Raw genomic sequence first — 20,003 nt, forward strand, 5'->3', positions numbered from 1 at the left:
AAATTTGTTTTCCAATAAATTGGTTTGCAATACAGAATGATTATTTCCTAAGTTCAACAAGAGGTTTAATGTAAAAAAAATACTAATTATTTTATCAATGCTCTGCGTGAAATTGTTAAAACATTTAATAAGCTGATATCCTTGGAAAAAGTTCTGGGAAATAAATTCCGACCGAAATCGGGACTAATAAACGAATGCTACAACAACAACAATGCTAGCACGTGATAACGAAAGCTAACCTTCTCAGAAAAATATTGCAGAATATCTTAGACCCCTTTTACACATGCACTAATTTACAATAAATCCTCAATAGATAATCTATGCGTATACATATGTTTCATCACTAGGAACTAGATTATAATCTGTCGAACTCCCACGTTTCTCTTTTATTTCGTGCTTCTAATAAGAGATTACACTCTTGGGGTGGTATTTTTTCTATGAAAAACAATCAGCATCTCTAAAATTTGTTCTTGATTACCGATTATCGAAGGGAAACATTTAAATGGGAAATCGAGTTATTTAATTAACGATTAGGTGTTAAGTACCAAAGCAAGATAATGTCTTCATATGTAAGCTACGTCTTTCACGAATAATGCAGACGCGTGTAGGAGCAAATAAGTTGAGGAATCATTGGCTACATAAGCGGCGTTCATACAAAGTTTGAATCAGTTCGCTTTAAACTAGTAAGTGATTTACGGTGAAATACCGTAAGACGTAAATTTTTAGTACTACTATTAGTGAGACATAAAACTAAACATTTTTAGCCAGCCTTAGACAAATTATAGGATAGGGTATAGTGAAAATAACATGTTCAGTATTTACACTGCACAAATTCCAATTTTTTTTCTGCACCAGAGACGCCATTATGAAATTCCTATGTAAAATCACCCCCTGATTTCGAAAATCAAGGTTATTTTTACTTCTATGATAACGTTTTTGAGATATTTACGAATAACGGTTTTTTCCAAAAAAAAATTGGGTCCACTTAATCATATATATCTCAAGAGCGAATTGAGCAATTCCAAAACGGTTTGAAGCTTTTAAAAGGTAATTAAATTTTTTGTAAACTGTGCATACAATACTTTTTGCTAGGCCCTGCAGATTCAAAGATAACGAACAATCATTACGGATCTTTTCCACTTTTTTTGTAAAAATATAAAAAAAATTGTATTTTGCTAACTAACTGATATATGATTAATTGGACCCATTTTTGTTTTTTTTTTTTTTTTTTTTTGGAAAAAACCGTTATTAGTAATTATCTCAAAAACGTTACCATAGAATTAAAAATAACCTTCATTTTCGAAATCAGGGCGTGATTTTACATAGGCATTTCATAATGGCGTCTCTGGTGCATTTTGGCTGTAAACCAGTGTTATTAGTCATTTTAGTCATATATAAATATCGCATAAAATTTCTTCCTTAAAAAATGTCTCTAGATTTTGTTGAACCTTTTGTTTTTAAGGACCCGAGATCATAGAAAATGCGTGTAGAGCGTCAAAGTTATATACTTTTTTAAAGTCCTATACATTATCAGGGTTTTTTTTTTATATACGTACATACGTGTATATTTATTTCTATAAATATTATTCATTAAATTCTGGGTGCACTTCACACTCGCACGCTTTGCATGCATTTCGTACGGCATTCACTTCATTAATTATTCAATATATTATGCAAATATACCTGTGTGTCGGTGGTGGATTTTAAGTGCACTTATGCAGTAATAAAACTTCAATTGCACCGGTATATTAAAATATACAAATTAACGTTAGATTATTAATTGATGTCGTCAGCATCATTTTTATACTCAGCGTGCTTTGCACACAGAGTATATTAACTTTGATTGGATAACGGTTGGTTGTGCAGGTATAAAGGAATTGAGATAGATATAGACATCCATATATCAAAATCATCAGTATCGAAAAAAATTTTGATTGAGCCATGTCCGTCCGTCCGTCCGTTAACATGATAACTTGAGTAAATATTGAGATATCTTCACCAACTTTGTTACACGAGCTTATCTGGACCCATAATAGATTGGTATGGAAAATGAGGGAAATCGGATGATAACCACGCCCACTTTTTATATATATAACATTTTGGAAAACACAAAAAACCTGATAATTTAGTAAATACTACACCCAGAATGTTGAAATTTGACACGTGGACTGATTTTGAGACTCTTGATAAAAATTTGAAAAAAAAAAATTTAAATGGGCCTGGCACCGCCCACTTGTGATAAAATCAATTTTACAAATATTATTAATCATAAATCAAAAATCGTTAAACCTATCATAACAAAATTCGGCAGAGAGGTTGCCTTTGCTATAAGGAATGCTTTGAAGAAAAATTAACGAAATCGGTTAAGGGCCACGCCCACTTTTATATAAAATATTTTTAAAAGGGCCGTGGACGAATAAAATAAGCTATATCTTTGCAAAAAAGAGCTTTATATCAATGGTATTTTAAATAATAAATAAGAAAAGCTTAAAATTTAAAAAAATGGGCGTAGCACCGCCCCTTTTATGACTAAGCAATTTTCTATGTTTCGGGAGCCATAACTCGAAGAAAAATTAACGATCGTAATAAAATTGGGTACACAAATTTTCCCTATAGCAGGAAATATTTCTAGAATAAAATAATTAAAAAAAAATTTTAAGTTAAACGGTTTTATTGAAAACAATCCTCACATGAAATAATAATAATACGAAAAGCTAGAAAATAATTAGGTAGGTCCTAGGTACTAGTCATCACACTCCTTATCAATCTAGGGCGTTGATCAGACAATTAAATAAAAGCATTGGGCGCGTGAAATTTTTAAAAATGTGAGGCGTAGCATAACCTGATTAAGGTTCATTTGGTTTTACTTATGACTATCAATAGAAATTGGCGGCCACCGTGATGTGATGGTAGCGTGCTCCGCCTACCACACCGTATGCCCTGGGTTCACACCCCAGGCAAAGCAACATCAACATTTTAGAAATGAGGTTTTTCAATTAGAAGAAAATTTTTCTAAGCGGGGTCGCCCCTCGGCAGTATTTGGCAAGCGCTCCGGGTGTATTTCTGCTATGAAAAGCTCTCAGTGAAAACTCATCTGCCTTGCAGATGCCGTTCGGAGTCGGCTCGGAGTCGGCATAAAACATGTAGGTCCTGTCCGGCCAATTTGTAGGGAAAAATCAAGAGGAGGACGACGCAAATTGGAAAAGAAGCTCGCCTTAGATCTCTTCGGAGGTTATCGCGCCTTACATTTATTTATTTATAAGTATTATTTTCAATAAAACCGTTTAACTTAAAATTTTTTTATTTATTTTATTTTCAACTTTTTAGTCTTTATTTAATTGCCTATTATTTCTCATTCTATTTAGTTCATTTAGTGACTCATTATTACAAGGACTCTTTCCTGACAATTTGTTACAACCTAAGTCCTCAATATATAATCCTTCCAAAGACTTTACTCGACTCTGCGCCACGTATGCTTGTCCCTCCTCCAACTCCAAAATATTTTGATGTCACTTCTACTGGACTGTATGCAATATTTGTTCCAAATATAAACCAAATCGGGCATCATAGGTCGCTTTCTATTCATGTATTATGTGTTCCAAATATGGACCAAATCAAATCGGACCACAAATACGATTTTTGTGAATATCTCGATCCTTGCGCCACCTAGCGGCGATTTTTTTTTTCATAAGTCGCTTTTTATTCTTGCATGTATTATGTGTTCCAAATATGAGCCAAATCGGACCACAAATGCGAATTTTGCGAATATCTCGATCCTTGCGCCACCTAGCGGTGTTTTTTTCTTACTATTGCATTGTCATCGGGTTCTGAACTATATTGCAAGTTTCAAGCTTGTAGCTTATCGGGAAGTTACTTAAATTTCAATTACAAGATTCGTTGACAACGGCCGTGCGGCCTGCATGTCAACTCAAGCTAAATAAAACCGTTTAAAAAATGGGCGAGATCGGTTAAAGACTACGCCCACTTTTATGTAAAAGATTTTTAAAAGGGCCGTGGACGAATAAAAAAGCTATATCTTTGCAAAAAAGAGCTTTATATCAATAGAATTTTACTAAATTGAATTATAACATTAAAAATGGAAAACACTAAAATTTTTGAAAATGGGTGTGGCACCGCCCCTTTTATGACTAAGCAATATTCTATATTTCGGGAGCCATAACTCGAAGAAAAATTAACATATCGTAATGAAATTGTGTACACATATTTTCCTTATAGCAGAAAATATTTCTAGTAAAAATGGACGGGATCGGTTAAAGGCCACGGCAACTTAGATGTAAAACAAGTTTAAAAGGGTCGTACACTAGAATAATAAGCTATAACTTAGCAAAACATAGTTTTGAATCAATGCTATTTCACTTATCAAGTTTTATTGTAAGAGGAAATGGGGAGACATTCTTTTTAACGGGCGGTGCCACGTGTTATGTAGAAAAGTAATATATCTGAAATGAAATGTACAATTGAAGTGCACGCTGAGTATGTAATGTTCGGTTACACCCGAACTTAGCCTTCCTTACTTGTGTTCTTTTATTTGTTTGTTTTTATATTACATATAATAATTCTCGATTAATTGACGTTAGTGCTAGAGTATACATTACACACAGAAAAAAACAATTGTAAATCGAACAAAGTTGACTTAGTTAAACATTTTTTATGGGGCCCAAGAAACTTGAACATCCTACCCATGTACTTACGCAATTTGTGCTCGACAAGGGAAACAAATCTTAGGCAATTTATACCTAATTTAGTTATTATTTATTAAGATGATGAAAAAACTTAGTACGTTAATTTGCCTAAGTTTTAGTTGTGGTATACGCGATTTTAAGTTAATTATACAATAGTTTTTCTCTGTGTGTAGATTTAATAAATATATATTTCTATATATATTAAATATATATTTCTTTTTTTTCAAATTAACTCAAAAATGCGTTTTGGTGTAAGTGTATATATGTATCTAAACTGGAACTATGTAAAAATTCAAATATGTAGAAGTATTACCAATTTCAAACAGAAACTAAATGAATTACACAATCAAGTTTAATGAAATGATTAACTTTTCACACGAGGGCTACTTGCCTCATTAACGAACATATGTCAGCAGATCCAATAAAAATATTATGTTATTTCATTAGCACTCTGTGTGAATTGCTATTAGGGTGTTTTTTTCCACAATTGTTTTGATTTTTTTGTTGGTTATTTTATGTATACATAGTAAATGTCTGTTTTGTAGATTTATGTTAAACATTTACTGTGTATCAGTATTGGCATTATTCAATCGTCGTTGTTTATAAGCTTTTTAGCTTTTGCGTCGTTGGCTTGTGTTTTATTTTAGCCATTTCAAGCACCTTTCGCTTGCCGGTTTAAACGCCCCAAACCTATCTGTTGGAATTCAAACCATGGCATTGGCGCTCGCGTAACGCGGATCACGTTTGCTATGTCGTGCGTTTAGTTTCAGTTTATTTCGCGAAACGTAATACTATTTTCACACAGACGGCTTATTGAATAATAAAGGCAATTTTCTACATTAAGACGCTTATTGAGGCTCAATCTTTCCTACAAAATTCGAATCTATTATTATTTCATTAGTAGCTAATCGAATGCCTAATGAAGTCAAAAGCACAATGCAACTCTGTTGGTAGCGTTCCGCTTCCGTTTCTGCTTCTTAGTTTTTGGTGTGTTCAGTGCTTAAAAATGTCATTTGTCAAAGCAAATGTCATTGTCTGCATGGCGGAACGATACAAGGTGGCCGCATCGAACAGCTGATTATAACCTTTTTTATTTGATTTGATAAATCAACTACCGGTGCAGTACGATTTTGACATTTGTCCATCGAATTTACAAGTACATGGAATTTTTTTTGTTTGTAGGTATGAGGTATGTCAACATGCTCGCACCTTGTATCGTTCCGCCATGATTGTCTGTCTCAATCATTCATACTAATCGAGCAGTTACTTCTGTGTGAAAGCAAAAAATTTACGATTTCATTAGCTGGTGAAATGAGATCATTAAGTTTCTGTGTGAAAACAGTATAACACATTTAATATACCAGTATTTAATTATTCCCACGTTTTCCTAGCGCATTCGCGTTTATTCACATGCCATTAAAAGCGTCGCGCGGTAAGCAGCAATTTGACGGTGGTATTATTTTTTGTTATTATTGGCGCTGTCTACGGATCAATTAGCTCAATACTAAGGGCCCTATATTAATAAATAGTATATGTGGAAATATATTTACACATATATCTAAATAGGTATGTAAATATTTGTAAATATGTATGTATTTGTAAATACATATATATATATTTCTTTGAATTTCTTCTTTAACCTATTACCAGATGTTTTAAAACCAAAAAGTATCCTGCTAAGACTTTAGAACTATCAAATTTTTTCGAGACCTATCCATCTTTAGATGGAAGTACGAAGTGAAGGAGAAACATGAAATTCTGACAGGTTATTATCTAATTCCTAGGGACGGGAAATATGTGAGCATGTAAATTGACTTTTGTTAATTGATTGTAGTTTAGTGCATGTATAAACGTCATCTAAGAGCCATCCTACGTCAAAAGAATGTATAATACAATAATGAATATATATACAATAATGATTATAAAGTCGACATACGTCATTCTTACGGATATGTAGTGATGCCAAAACTGAAATAAACAGCAGTTGAAATTCAAGCTAGGTGTCTTAGCAAAAAATAACGTAGAATGAATCCTGGAGTATCTCAACCGGCAGAACAGAAGCATGAAGATCGTAATAGAAACCGGAAAAAACGGATCAGTCAACTATTTAGACCTATCTATAAGTTTTGTTAAATTTGCCGTTCACTTACTTTGTTTATACGGCAAAAACAAACGGCGGGGGTATTTGAAAACGGTTTGAGTCTGAAGCGAAACAGAAAAACTTTCACATAACCCAGTGACGGAATCCCCCCATGTACCAAATTAATGTTTGATCACATGGCCGACAGTAACTTTCCCTGGCAAACATCAATAAACCAGTCAGAGCCCTTCACGTGCACACATTATACTGCTTCGCTACTTTGCTCATCTTCTTCTCGGTGAAAACCGGAGTCTCAGCGTTAGCTCCCTTTAGTATCATCGAATAAGCTGGAGTCTGATTGTTATCTCCCTTTAGCTTATTAAAACTTGTGCCTTTGCTTCTCAAGCCATTATTGTCTTCCTCTTTGTATTACAGCTTTTGAGGTACATGGCTTTCTAGTACTTATATTTCCCTCTTCGATCCGCTTTGCAGATTTTGAGGTTTGGTTCCTGTCATTCCGGCTAATTCGCCTCCTGGTTCTTGGACTGGAGCGTTTACCCTCCCCCTTCTGCCTCTTAAAAACAGGCTTGTCAGGTTCAGCCGATCGCTGGCTCTTGCCTCTAGGGCTTCTTCGATGCGATTGCAAAATTAAGAGCTGTTCGCAGCAAAGCTTTCGTCTGTGAATTGTCTTCGACATTCTTCCACTGTCTCACGTGCCCATGCCAAGCGATCGTTATCATCGTTGGTTGGGTGAACCAATGAACCCAAGCGCTGCACAATTCTTAATGCAGCCCGATATTTTGAGAGCGTTCTCTTAAGCTCCCTATCTCGTTGTTCCCGTTCTAACCTTAATTCTTTGTTTGCGCCAGTATTCCGCTCCTTTACAGAGAGCACTGACTGCACACTATCATCGCTATCCGCGTCCGAGTCATCGCTGATAGCGATTTCCTCTTTCCCGGCTTGCGGTGCCATCGTTTTTTCCTTCGCATCCTTACTTTCTTTTCAAGTTTTTGAGTTCATCTTGGTCGTCCGACCACCTGCCCACAAGGCCGGCTCAGCGGTCTAATGTTAAAAATGGAGATAAAACCGTCCGCCACAACAGCGGCCCTTGCTGTGGTAAGGTCATCATTACTTCGCGAGGCGGCCCGGTATCGGGAAGGCTCCGCTCAAATACAGCCGAATATATCCCCTGGCTGCAAATCGTCCAATAAGTACGGTCCGTATAACACCCTGGATTAGGGATTATCACACATACTATAATTAATTTTAATATAAACAAATATTATTAAAAATAGGGCTAAAGGAACAGCATGCCCGGATACTAGAATTGTGCGGTTGTTAACTATTTCTAGTAACCGGACACTTTCTTCGGATTCCGGAAAACACTGTTATTTTTATTCCGGTATCCGGACAGGTGCATTTATAAAAATATATATATTTTTTCACAAATTTTAAACTGTTATCACGTATTTTTATCAATTATTTATAGAATAACAGTCATTTGAAACACTTTTGTCACCAAATTATTAGTAAAAACTCACCTGATAGAATTGAAGTACAACTAGCAAAAAAAATTTAAAAGTAGCACGTATTAACATCATCTTCTTCTCGTAAACTAAAAGTGAAACAACAAAGCTTCTTTTGAAAATAAAACAAAAGGCAAATTGCGAAACCGTTATAAATGAGTGGCTTCTTTCAAAGAATTTTTCGAATTTAAAAATAGGTCAACGGTTTGCTTATTTCAAAAAGTGAAAAATGTCCGGTTACTGTGGGGTGTCCGGTTACGGGTACATCTACCCTATGTTCGTCAAATTTATCTGACAATTAATATACACTGAAAGAAAAAGACTGGTAAAATCAACCGAAATACGGGTCAATTCAACCGAAATTTTGGTCAATTTTTATCCATCGCAACAAGATATTGAATCAACTGCGCACAAATCGTTGAATCGTAATTGACCGTTTTAGTAGTCAAATGAACAAAAAAAAAATTGTTGCGAGAGCTTTGTACGAAAGTACCTATGTTGTCATATACATACATACGTAAATATGTGAATACATAAATACGCATGCTTGCTACATATACATACATATGTACGCACTTATTAACCGAACTTCAATTGGGCGTACATCAAATATGCTGGCACACATTAAACATTATACACTTTATTATTTTGTTTTATTAAACGCACTTTCACCAAATTTTATAATTTACAATTTAAATGATTTATAGTTTTGTACTTCGCTTTGCAAATAGAAATGAAAATAGTAGTCACAAAACTGATTCTCAATTCTTTCGGTTGCAGCTCAGCTCATTTTCAATTTCTTCTCTCTCATTTTAAATAGACAACTTGTAAGTTATAGAAAAGTAAAAAATCAAATCGCAGGAAGGTAATTCACCACTGGAGTAACAAGTTTAATTTTCGTAACACTTTAAGTTGAAACGATTCCAAAACAAGTCAAACTTTTATGTTGTCGGAAACATCAACATTAAATAGGATGTTTTTTATTATCTTACTAGCAGACCCGGCAGACGTTGTTCGGCCCTAAATTTGGTCTATCTGCATACATTTTAATATGCTTTTTCCGTCTAACTCTGCCCTCGCAACTCTACACTTTTTCCTAATCTTTGTATTCACTCCTCCCTCCGTCTTTTTCGCTTCATCTATCTCCATCTTCGTCTCATTCTATCTCTTTCTCAGTCTTCTTCTCCTTCTCTCTTTTCTCTTCTCTCAAGTTTTTCTTATTCTTCTTTATATCTTATTGCCAGTCCCAGAGGGTGGTATTTATTTTGTTCCAGTCTTATTCCGAGTCTCAGTCCCAGTCCCACTCCGAGTCGCACTCTCAGTCCCAGTCCTAGTCCTAATCCAAGTCCCAGTCCGTCTCTGGTCTACTTTCCGGAAAAAAGCATCGTAAATACTAATATAGGCAAATTTATATACCAAATTTCAGGCCAATCGAATAGGACGTATGTAAATAGGTATATGGGTATTATTAATTCATCTCTTTATATCGGCTTCGCAAGCATATTTATCAGTTTTGCCAGGTTGATGCGAAAAAATCGATTATCACAATGAAAATTACTTTAAAGCTCTCAGCAACAGCTTTCATTTGATATCCGTAATACACACACATTCTAGGGGTATCCGAGTCCATGTTTTGGCCTATATCTCGCGACCCTAGTCACCCAGCGGTGTAAAGCTTACTCTGTACTAAAGCATACATCAACATCTTCAATTTGATACCCATAATGTAAAAACACATTCTAGGTGTATCCGGGTCCATCTTTTGGCCTATATCTCGAGACCCTATTCACCCAGCGGCATAAAACTTTCTCTGTACTAAAGCACACATCAACAGCTTCAATTTGATACCCATAATGTAAAAACACATTCTAGGTGTATCCGGGTCCATGTTTTGGCCTATATCTCGAGACCCTATTCACCCAGCGGCATAAAACTTACCCTGTACTAAAGCACTCATCAGTAGCTTCAATTTGATACCATTACTGTAAAAACACTATCTAGGCGTTCACGGGCCCACGTTTTGGTCTATATCTCGAGACCCTAATCACCCAGGGGTATAAAAATTACCCTCTACTAAAGCACTCATCAACAGCTTTCATTTGTTATCCATATTCTATGAATACATTCTAGGGGTACCCGGGTCCACGTTTTGGCCTATATCTCGAGACCCTAGTCACCCAGGGTATGAAAATGACCCTATAATAAAGGACTCATCAACAGCTTTCATTTCATATACATATCCTATAAACACATTCTAGTCGTACCCGAGTCCACATTTTGGCCTATATCTCGAGACCCTAGTCACCAAGGGGTATGGAAATTACCCTCTACTAAAGCACTCATCAACAGCTTTCATTTGATATCCATATTCTATAAACACATTCTAGGGGTACCAGGATCCACGTTTTGGCCTATATCTCGGGACCCTGTGCGTCGATCCAGAATTTTCTTTGCTATAAACCTCACGAAGGCTGAGACCTTTCCAAAGAATGTAAAACCGTGGTAATCGGTTGGTGCGTTCTGGAGTTATAGCATCAGGAAGGAAAACCCGACTTATTTTTTTCAAATTTTGAATTTTTAAAAAAAAAAATCATAACTCAAGAATAGCTAAACCGATTTGGGATTTCAAAATCAACTAGCCATCATCTCTCCTTCCTGTACCTTTCCTAAAAATTTCATGGCAATCTTTCTATCCGTTCTCGAGTTATGGAGTGATAATCAAAATGTGCACTTCTTTTTATATATATAGAAAATTCGTAAAAACTTGAACAAAATGTTACTAACTTTGTAAAAATGCTGTTCGTCCAAACATAACTTTTGCAACAAGAGTGCGCAATTTTGCATTTCGCTTGGAGGAGAAGTTGAAAAATTGTACCCGATAAATAGGTGTCCTGGAATCTCATAATTTTTTGCACAGTAAATTCAAAAAAGGGTTTTTCGTTTTGTATTGATAACTGAAAAACTATTTTTTTGTTGTTTTCCCATTTTGTGTGTTTTTTCGATTTGGTGGTTTTCTTATTTTGATGTTTTTTTAACAAGTGGCACCATCGTCATAAGTACAAAGTAGAGAGCGCAGTGAGCGTAAAATTCTATTTGAAATTTGCTCATGTATTGACTGTTGATCGCTGATGAAATGACCAGTGAGATCAGTTGTATTAACAGAAAAATCAGTTAGATTGATTAGGAATCTGTCAATTTTACAGAATTTTGTTAACTTAAGAGCGACAATTTCTCTTCTGTTGAAATGACTAAACTAATTTGTTCGCTTGACAAAGAACTCGGTCGAATTAACCATAATTCGATCAATTTCACCGAATATCCGTTAAGTCAAGAACAACAGAACCGATTTTTTGATTTTACTAGCACCATTTCCTTCAGTGTAGAATAGGCAGATATTGAAAATAGCGTATTCGCCTACCACAGTAGAGATCCTGAGTTCAAAACGTTACAATCTTCGGAAAAAATTTTTTCAATTCGAGAAAACAATATTCTATAAACGTAAAAGTGAAGAAAAACGTCATAAATTCGCTACGATCGTTGTAGTATTGACCAACTAAAGCAATGGTTAAATGTAATAATGAACAAGGTATCAATCAAATTAATTAATAATAAATACCTACACAATTGTATTCTACGCTATGCTAAAAAAAAAAACAACACGTGACTAACAGTCAATTCTTAAACTTTTACATTATATACATTTAGTATGATTCACAGCATCAGTTGCCGACTACAAATATGAATCAACAACAATTCTTTGTCACTTCCGGCTCTTATGCCGCATACCGTATACGTTTCTAATATCACTACAAATATATTTAAATGCTTGAGTTTTGGAATTTCTTGCTTTGATTCTTTTACATTTAAATTATATTTTAATTTATTGTGAATAAATACTGAAGCTTTGAATAAGCGTACACTGTATATACATATACTGCTCAATTAAATACATATGTAAATCTATTTTATTACTAATTAATAATTTCTTTAATTTAATTATGTACTTATAAATTGTATGCACGTAAAATATATGTACATACATATATGTATGTGTATACAAAAATGTTAAAAAAATATAAGCGTAAAATTCAATGAAATAAATCAAAAATTAAATAAAAATGCATACCTACCTTTCATACTTCACCGAGTGTGGAGCGTGTCCATTCGTTTCGCTCCAGTACGATTCCATGGCTTCGTACTTAATTTTGTCGCTGTGCGCCGTTTGCAGTTGAGGTGGAATGGTGGCAATCGTCTTTGGCTTACTGGAGACGATAATAGCGGTACGGGGCAGGACCGAAAAGGCGTTATAAGCAATGGTGGCCGTTTTCGTTGGTATTGTCGTCGTCGTCGTAATCGTCGTGTAGCTCTCAATAATGGCGGCTATCGTGTATTCCCTGAGCAAATATCGGTTTAAGCACACACACACAAATTTTAATGGCGATTTTAAATATGCACTATTTTTATATATGAATATATGTAAAACCTGCACTTTAATTAGTGCTTACTTGACTTTGTTGACGGTTATATATGACGTTACGTTAACAATACACAATAACTCGTTTCTTTGTGCTATTTTGTAAGTGGTTTCAGTGTGCAAGCAAATGGTTAACAGGTTGTCGTTGTGATTTCTTGCAATACGAACTCCGAGGTACTTCGGCTCTTCCGGTATGTTGTTTATATGTATGTATGTTTTTGTTTTATGAAGTAGTTTTCCACCCTTAGAACATTTGCAAGTATTCAATTTCTATAGATTTGTGTTTGTATTCTACTTTGCTTTATTGAGTTGGGTTTTCGCTTTGTAGTTTAATCATTCCTTTTAAAAATTTATTTATTTATATTTTTATTCCATTATTAAAAATGCACTTCGTCGCAACTCGTATAGTACAACGCTTGCTATTGTGTGGGATTGGGGTGGTGTGTGGAAAGAACGAATGCTTCCGACCCCGTACAGGTACACGATTATCACAATTTCAGACCTTTTTTAATATAATATGCTGTGGGAAATTTCCGCGTACTCACTAAAATATTATTACTGTTGTTTCATTTCACATTCAATTAATTGGGTTTTTATGACATTTAAAATATCCAAAAATGATCGCAATAACGGCAGGCAGTTAAATCATGCACTTGACGTCTTGTTTGTGAATTTAACATAACATTTTACTTAACACATAACGGCCAATGGAATTTTTGATTTGTTTTTTTGTTTTGTAAATCAATTTTTTTTACTTTCATGAATCTCTGGTTTTTATTACCTGATCGTTCTTTACTATTTGGTTTGCCGAAAAGCTGTTGCTGATCCTATATTATGAAAAATAATTGTAATTGTAGAGGGCACGAACACACTTCCAGTGTTCCAAAGAACCGTGATCTAGACCCCTATAAAAATTTACCATGTAAATGCAACAACAAATTGATCCATATAGATCATATTGTTGTTGCATTTGCATGTTAAGCTCGTACCAGGATCTGGATCACTGTCCATTGGAACGCGGGGACTGTATATGTGTACAGCAACGATCAGCGATTTAGCACACTTGCCAATGGTGAGAGAGAATTCTGAAAAATTGGCGAAACAAGGCATTTGAATTTTTTTGAGAAGCTTTTGGTGGCAGAAGTACGCTCGTGGTGTTTGCCTAACCATTGCCACAGCCCCGTTTAGAAAAACTTGTTTTGAGGTTTTTTGATGTTTCATGCATTTCTCGAGGCCTTCGGTACGGCCGGCAAACTTCGTGTCACTTCAGTCGCCGAACGTGTCCAAATGACTTTAAAAAACGGTAAAAAAAAAAACAGAGAATAGGTCCTAAGAAAGAAGGAAATGGAAAGTTAATTCAGAATATGATAATTCTGTACACAGGGGCTCTGAATACTTAAATTTTAGATTCTAGTTACTTCCAAGGTGATAACAAATTGCATTTTAATACTTCGCCAACAACAATAACGTAATTTTTATAAAACCGATTAATAAGAACAGCCTATTTGAAAAGTACTGCTTATAACGCTATAAGACCACAAAATATACAATTTGGTAATTCCCAAGGTTGCCGTATGAGCCAAGATTCAATTAAATTTTATACTGGAAACAATGAACACAACTCAAATCTTAAAATTTTACATTAACACAACACTGTTATGAATTGCCAAAATCAATCGTTTTGCAAACCGTTTGTTCAGTATTGTAAATTCTCTGTAAAATTACGTTAAGTTTGAAATGGTTGTTGGGAAGTTACCGTTAGAAACACACACTTTGGCCTAGTTTACATGTAACGAGATTATCTTCACTTTCGTACTTAACTCCTAATCGTTAGTGAAATAACTAGACTTCCCATATAAATGTTTCCGTTCGAGAATCGGTAATTATGAAAACGTTTTTAAGTTTTCGACTTTTTTTCATACACAAAGTACCACCTCTAAGGTGTCATCTCTAATTGGAAGCACTAAATAAAAGAGATACGTGAAAATTTGGCAGCTAAGAGTCTAGTTTCTAGGGATGGGGCGTATTTAAACGTGTAAATTATCTATTGAGGATTTATTGTAGACAAGAGCATATGTAAACGTGGTTTTAAAAGGCCTAGTAGGAGCGTGCTTCGTAGCTACCTCAGATTCTTTAAACTATTGTGGTTATTCAACAAAGTCGTTCATTAAATGACGGCTACATAAGTGTTGCACGCTAAAGTAACTATCTCCGTTCTGCCAGTTCTGTCCCTGTACTCTTTCAAAGAATGTACTCTCATATAAAGAGAGAAGCATGTCAACTTTCGTTGATGTTTTTATTTATTTTTAGATCATTGAAATTAACCAATTAAACTCAGTTTTCAGATATGCTGGCTTATCTTTTATTACATCTTTCATAAATACGCCTTTGAATTTTTTTATTTAAAAAAGTGTGCGGTTTTGCTGCCAGAAATGCAATCAGCTGATTTGATTGTAAATCGTGCTTCCTATTGACAAAAATTCTTTTTTTCTACCATCATCAGTGTTTATTGAAAAGTCTAGAAAAAATTATACAGAAAGCACTTAATAAGTATATTTATAAAAACGATGCAATATAATAAACATATGAAAGGTAAACCGATGCTTCCGTTTCATGACAATATAAATATCATCAGAAATTTTAAATATTTGACAATTTCAAGCTAAACAAATTTTTTTTTTTTTTAGTTTTTCGACAAAAATAAAAAAAAAATTGAAATTTCCCAATAAACTTTTTTTTCCACCGTAGCTTATGCTCATTAAAAGCTACGGAAAAATGCTACGGAATTCATTTAGTAAGTATTAGTATTTATAAATTCGATTAAAAAAAAATCGATCAATATGCACCTAAGTATTGGAGAAATATTAAATTTCCAAACCACTGTATCTTGGCAACCCGTTTCTTTTTAAAAACCGTCTTCTCGACTGCCTGTTAATGTGAGCATTGCGGAACTGACAGATAAATTTATAGAGATGATAAATTTGATTTCGTTTTCTCAACGTCCTGTTTTATATTTATTAAATTTTTGAGGAAATATAGCAGCGCTGCGAATGGACGTAAAAGAGACTTTGAAAATCAATTGTATTCAAAAAACATTTTGTTTACAAAGTGTCTTACACACTTATTTGATCAACATAGTCGCTAAGTGCGTCCTTAAAGCTAAATACAAACTAAGCGGGACTACATAAATCAGTGATTAAAAAAATGTTTGTTGGTACACCTGGGATATATACTCCTTTTATTTTATTTGTATTATTTTATTGGGCATCGTATTAATGTACATATGTATGTCTGTCTCGTGCTCTGTGTACACTTCCGCTCTTGGTTCCGATTCCGCTAAGCAAATTTGTAAGCTCCGGTTCCGGTATACTACCTTACGTCACAGCCCTAATGGCCGAGCCACAACGAAGTTTTTCATATAGATACGTTCAACGCAATTTTATGTATTCCAGTAACATCTCCATAATCAACCAAGATGTTGCGTTTATAAATATATTAAAGAACTTCAGACTTGGCAATGGAAGTTTATTTCGCCCTGCGCGTTCACATACAAAATTTCGCCAATCACTGTTGTAAAATTTCTCACTATACAAGAAAAGTATTTCCTAACATATTTTGTGTTCTATTAAATTGTTAAATTGCAGTTTTTTAACTGTAAAACATGTTAGAAAAGTACCAACAAGTGGGAAAAATGATTTCACTTGCAAAGTATGAAAGCACCCTTAACCAAATCAAAAGTTCAATTCGTCTCTTAAGCTTTTCTTGCAACAAAAGTTGATTCTATGCTATGTATAAATAAATAAATAAATATGTGACCCGGCCTATGAAAAGATGGCTTATGACTCAAAAAAAAGAAAGCATTGTTTATATTTAACAGATGTTTCTCGCAATTTCTTTTTTGAGTCATAAGCCACCTTTTCATAGGCCGGGTCACTTATATTCCAATACATTTGCGATTCTAGTGTGTTGGGTTTATAAATTTAGTTAGTATTTGTTAGATGGACGCTGGCATTACTAAAATATTATGTTCCTAGGAATTCTTTATCTCTATGTGGGAATGTGCTAAGCCCCTGACCCCAGCTGTATGGAAGAGTAGATATTTTATGTGCATATGCATTGTTATTGGGACGTATGAATGTATGTATGCATGTAGTACTTATTTTGTACCCTAAAGCTGAGACGTACTGATAACGCGATAATGGCAGCATATTTTTTTTACATGAATTTTTCTTATCTCGTAAGTACATACATACACACTTATTTACGTCCAAGCACGCAAGTGGCTGATTTTCTTATTTATTTTTAGTGCTGGTATATACAGATATACATATGTATATGTATATATATACGTCGTTATTTATATATATTTGTAGGGACGTGTACCTTCCTAGCAACACAATTTTTTTGTTTTTTTTATTATTATATTTTTTTATTCTGTTTTTAGAATATTTATACATTTAGTATGTATGTATAACGCTTTTAATTATAATGCACACAAATATTTACAAGGTGGATTTTTTATTTGTGTTATTATTGTATGAAATTTCTTTTTCTATTTTTATTTCTTTTCTTGCTTTTTTTAAAAAATATTTTAACACTCCACTTAAGTTTTTTAATAACGGTTTTTAGTGTTTTACTAAAACTTTTTTTGTGTGTTTTACTTGCTAATGTTGCATGATTTTCATTCAGAATTTTCCACCAACAGCTATGCTTAATACAGCGCTAATATAGCAACAAAACAGCAACTGCGACGGCAACAACGACACCAATAGCAATGACACCGCCCAAATTCGTTTTTGTTTTCGTGCTATATTTTATACCGACTTTTTCACTTGTTAGCTTATTTACTTGAATTTTCTTTGGGTTCTCGTTTATTTTCGTTCGCACTATTCTTATTTTTTCGTTGCTTCTAGTATAAGCGAAACCTTGAATCGTCTTTAATATAGCCACGCCGCACACAAAAAAAAAATATTACTTACAAAAATTAAACGTGAACAAATATTATCGAAAACGTGATTTTTGCGAGAAAACAGCGACAGCAACTTGCACACGAACTTTTTCTTCACTTCACTTCTCCATCGTTCATGTACAATATGTATTTAAAAGCTTTTTCACTCGGTATAGCGAGCAGCCTACACGTTTCCCAATTTGTCACGTTTACTTCTGTATATACTATATATGTGCATATATACGAGTGTATATATATGTGCTGCTTTTCTTATATTTGCTGTTGTAGTTTGTACTTTGAATATTTTGCCCAAATTTGCTGAACTCTACACTTTTTTTTCTTCCGAATGCAAGTTGCCCTTTTCTTGGGGGTTTAAAATACACTAGTTGCTCAGTGGTATTTTTTTTTGGAAATTTTTTACCACTGCCGTCTACGGCGAATGCTCTTGTAGTATAAAAGCTTTCCAACGTTTCTAGTATACGTTTAGGTTTAATTTGTATTAATTTTTTTTTTGTGAAAATTGGTGGGTAATATTCCTTGATTATTATTAAATTTAATTTTTTTTATCAAATTTGCTTTGCACTTGCTTTACGAGTACGTTGATATATCGCGTATTTACTTAATGCTCTCCGTGTACTAGCGCAGTCTGAACTGAAATGAATGGCACGGAATTTCTAAAATTAACACGAGACTCAAAGTGGTACATACATATGAATAAAAGTTTAGCAACGACAGCGGCAAAAGCCAACAACACGATAACGGCTATGACTATGACAACAGTGAAACTAACACACATACAAATTGGTATGCGTCTACCTACCCTTTAGGGAAATCAGCTTTTGATGATTCTATGTATAAATAAATAAATAAATATGGGTGGACGAGTGCATGCCCGACGATTGGAATCTAAAGGTTCTTTGCCCAGTCCACAAGAAGGGGGATACTGCAAAATGCACCAACTATCGTGGAATCAGCCTTCTTAATATCGCATATAAGGTTCTTTCAAGTGTATTGTGCGAAAGATTGAAGCCCACCGTGAACCGGCTGATTGGACCTTATCAGTGTGGCTTCAGACCTGGTAAATGTACCATCGACCAGATTTTCACAATACACCAAATCTTGGAAAAAACCCGTGAAAAGAGAATCGACACACATCACCTCTTCGTCGATTTTAAAGCCGCCTTCGACAGCACGAAAAGCAGCTGCCTTTATGCCGCTATGTCTAAATTTGGTTTCCCCGCAAAACTTGCAAAATGACGTTCGAAACTAAACCAGGTTTCAGACAGGGTGACCCCCTATCGTGCGATTTCTTTAATTTGATGCTGGAGAAAATTATACTAGCTGTAGAACTTAACCGCACTGGAACAATATTCTATAAAAGCGTGCAATTACTGGCATATGCTGATGGCATTCATACCATCGGCCTAAACACCCGCGCTGTTAGTTCTGCTTACTCCAAACTGGAAAAAGAAACGGTAAAGATGGGTTTGATGGTGAATGAGGACAAAACGAAGTACCTCCTGTCATCGAGCAAAGAGTCAGCGCATACGCGCCTTGCAACAACATCAGCACTGAAATCCAGCGAAGATTCAATTTTGCAAATAAATGCTACTTTGCACTAGGTATGCAATTGAAAAGTAAAGTCCTCGGCGAACGAAAATCATACTCTACAAGTCACTTATCATAACCGTCCTGCTATATGGGGCAGAAGCATGGACCATGACAACAGCAGATGAAGCGGTTTTGAGAGTGCTCGAGAGAAAAGTTCTTCAAAAGATTTATGGACCTCTACGCGTTGGCGATGGCGAAGAAGATGATGGGCTGTACGAGCTATACGCAGACATCCACATAGTCCAGCGAATTAAAACGCAGCGGCTGCGCTGGCTAGCCCATGTTATGCGAAAGATGATGCTCCGGCCAAGAAAGTGTTTCTATCGGAACCCGCCTGTGGAGCAGAGGTAGAGGGCGGCCCCCACTCCGTTGGAAGGACCAGGTGGAAAACGATTTATACTCCTTTGGTGTGACCAATTGGCGCCGGTTGGCGGAGAGAAGGAGCGACTGGCGCGCCTTGTTGGACGGTCATAACCGTTTAGACGGTTAAGCGCCAATTAAGTAAGTAATGTATGTACGTACATATATGGAAAGCATATGTACATATATTTATGTATAAAACATAGTATTCTGGCATTCTATTGGGGCTCACTCGCTTCGCCCTGACTTGGGCTAATAAAAAATTATCCCACATTATCTAAACCGTTGTATAAGATTTTCC

At 35.0% G+C, this 20,003-nt stretch overlaps 1 protein-coding gene across 8 annotated transcripts in view; it reads right to left on the reverse strand.

The window, feature by feature from the left end:
* cwo (transcription factor cwo) overlaps positions 1-18,399 on the reverse strand; it is a 99,394-nt gene extending 80,995 nt beyond the window's left edge. Inside the window, exons 1-3 of one of the 8 annotated variants that reach the window (XM_067763273.1) lie at positions 16,951-18,399; positions 12,815-13,610; positions 12,440-12,703 (exon numbers count right to left, since the gene is read on the reverse strand). In XM_067763273.1, the coding sequence (XP_067619374.1) occupies positions 12,440-12,498 (59 nt within the window). In that variant the 5' untranslated portion in view covers positions 12,499-12,703; positions 12,815-13,610; positions 16,951-18,399. Of the gene's footprint in view, positions 1-12,439; positions 13,611-16,950 lie in introns of all 8 variants that reach the window. The other 7 variants (XM_067763275.1, XM_067763274.1, XM_067763270.1 and 4 more) reach the window with 7 other exon arrangements.
* Between the last annotated feature and the right edge of the window lie 1,604 nt (positions 18,400-20,003).

Source organism: Eurosta solidaginis, chromosome 1 (genome assembly GCF_040869045.1).
Source record: "Eurosta solidaginis isolate ZX-2024a chromosome 1, ASM4086904v1, whole genome shotgun sequence".
In the NCBI taxonomy this organism is placed as follows: domain Eukaryota; kingdom Metazoa; phylum Arthropoda; class Insecta; order Diptera; family Tephritidae; genus Eurosta; species Eurosta solidaginis.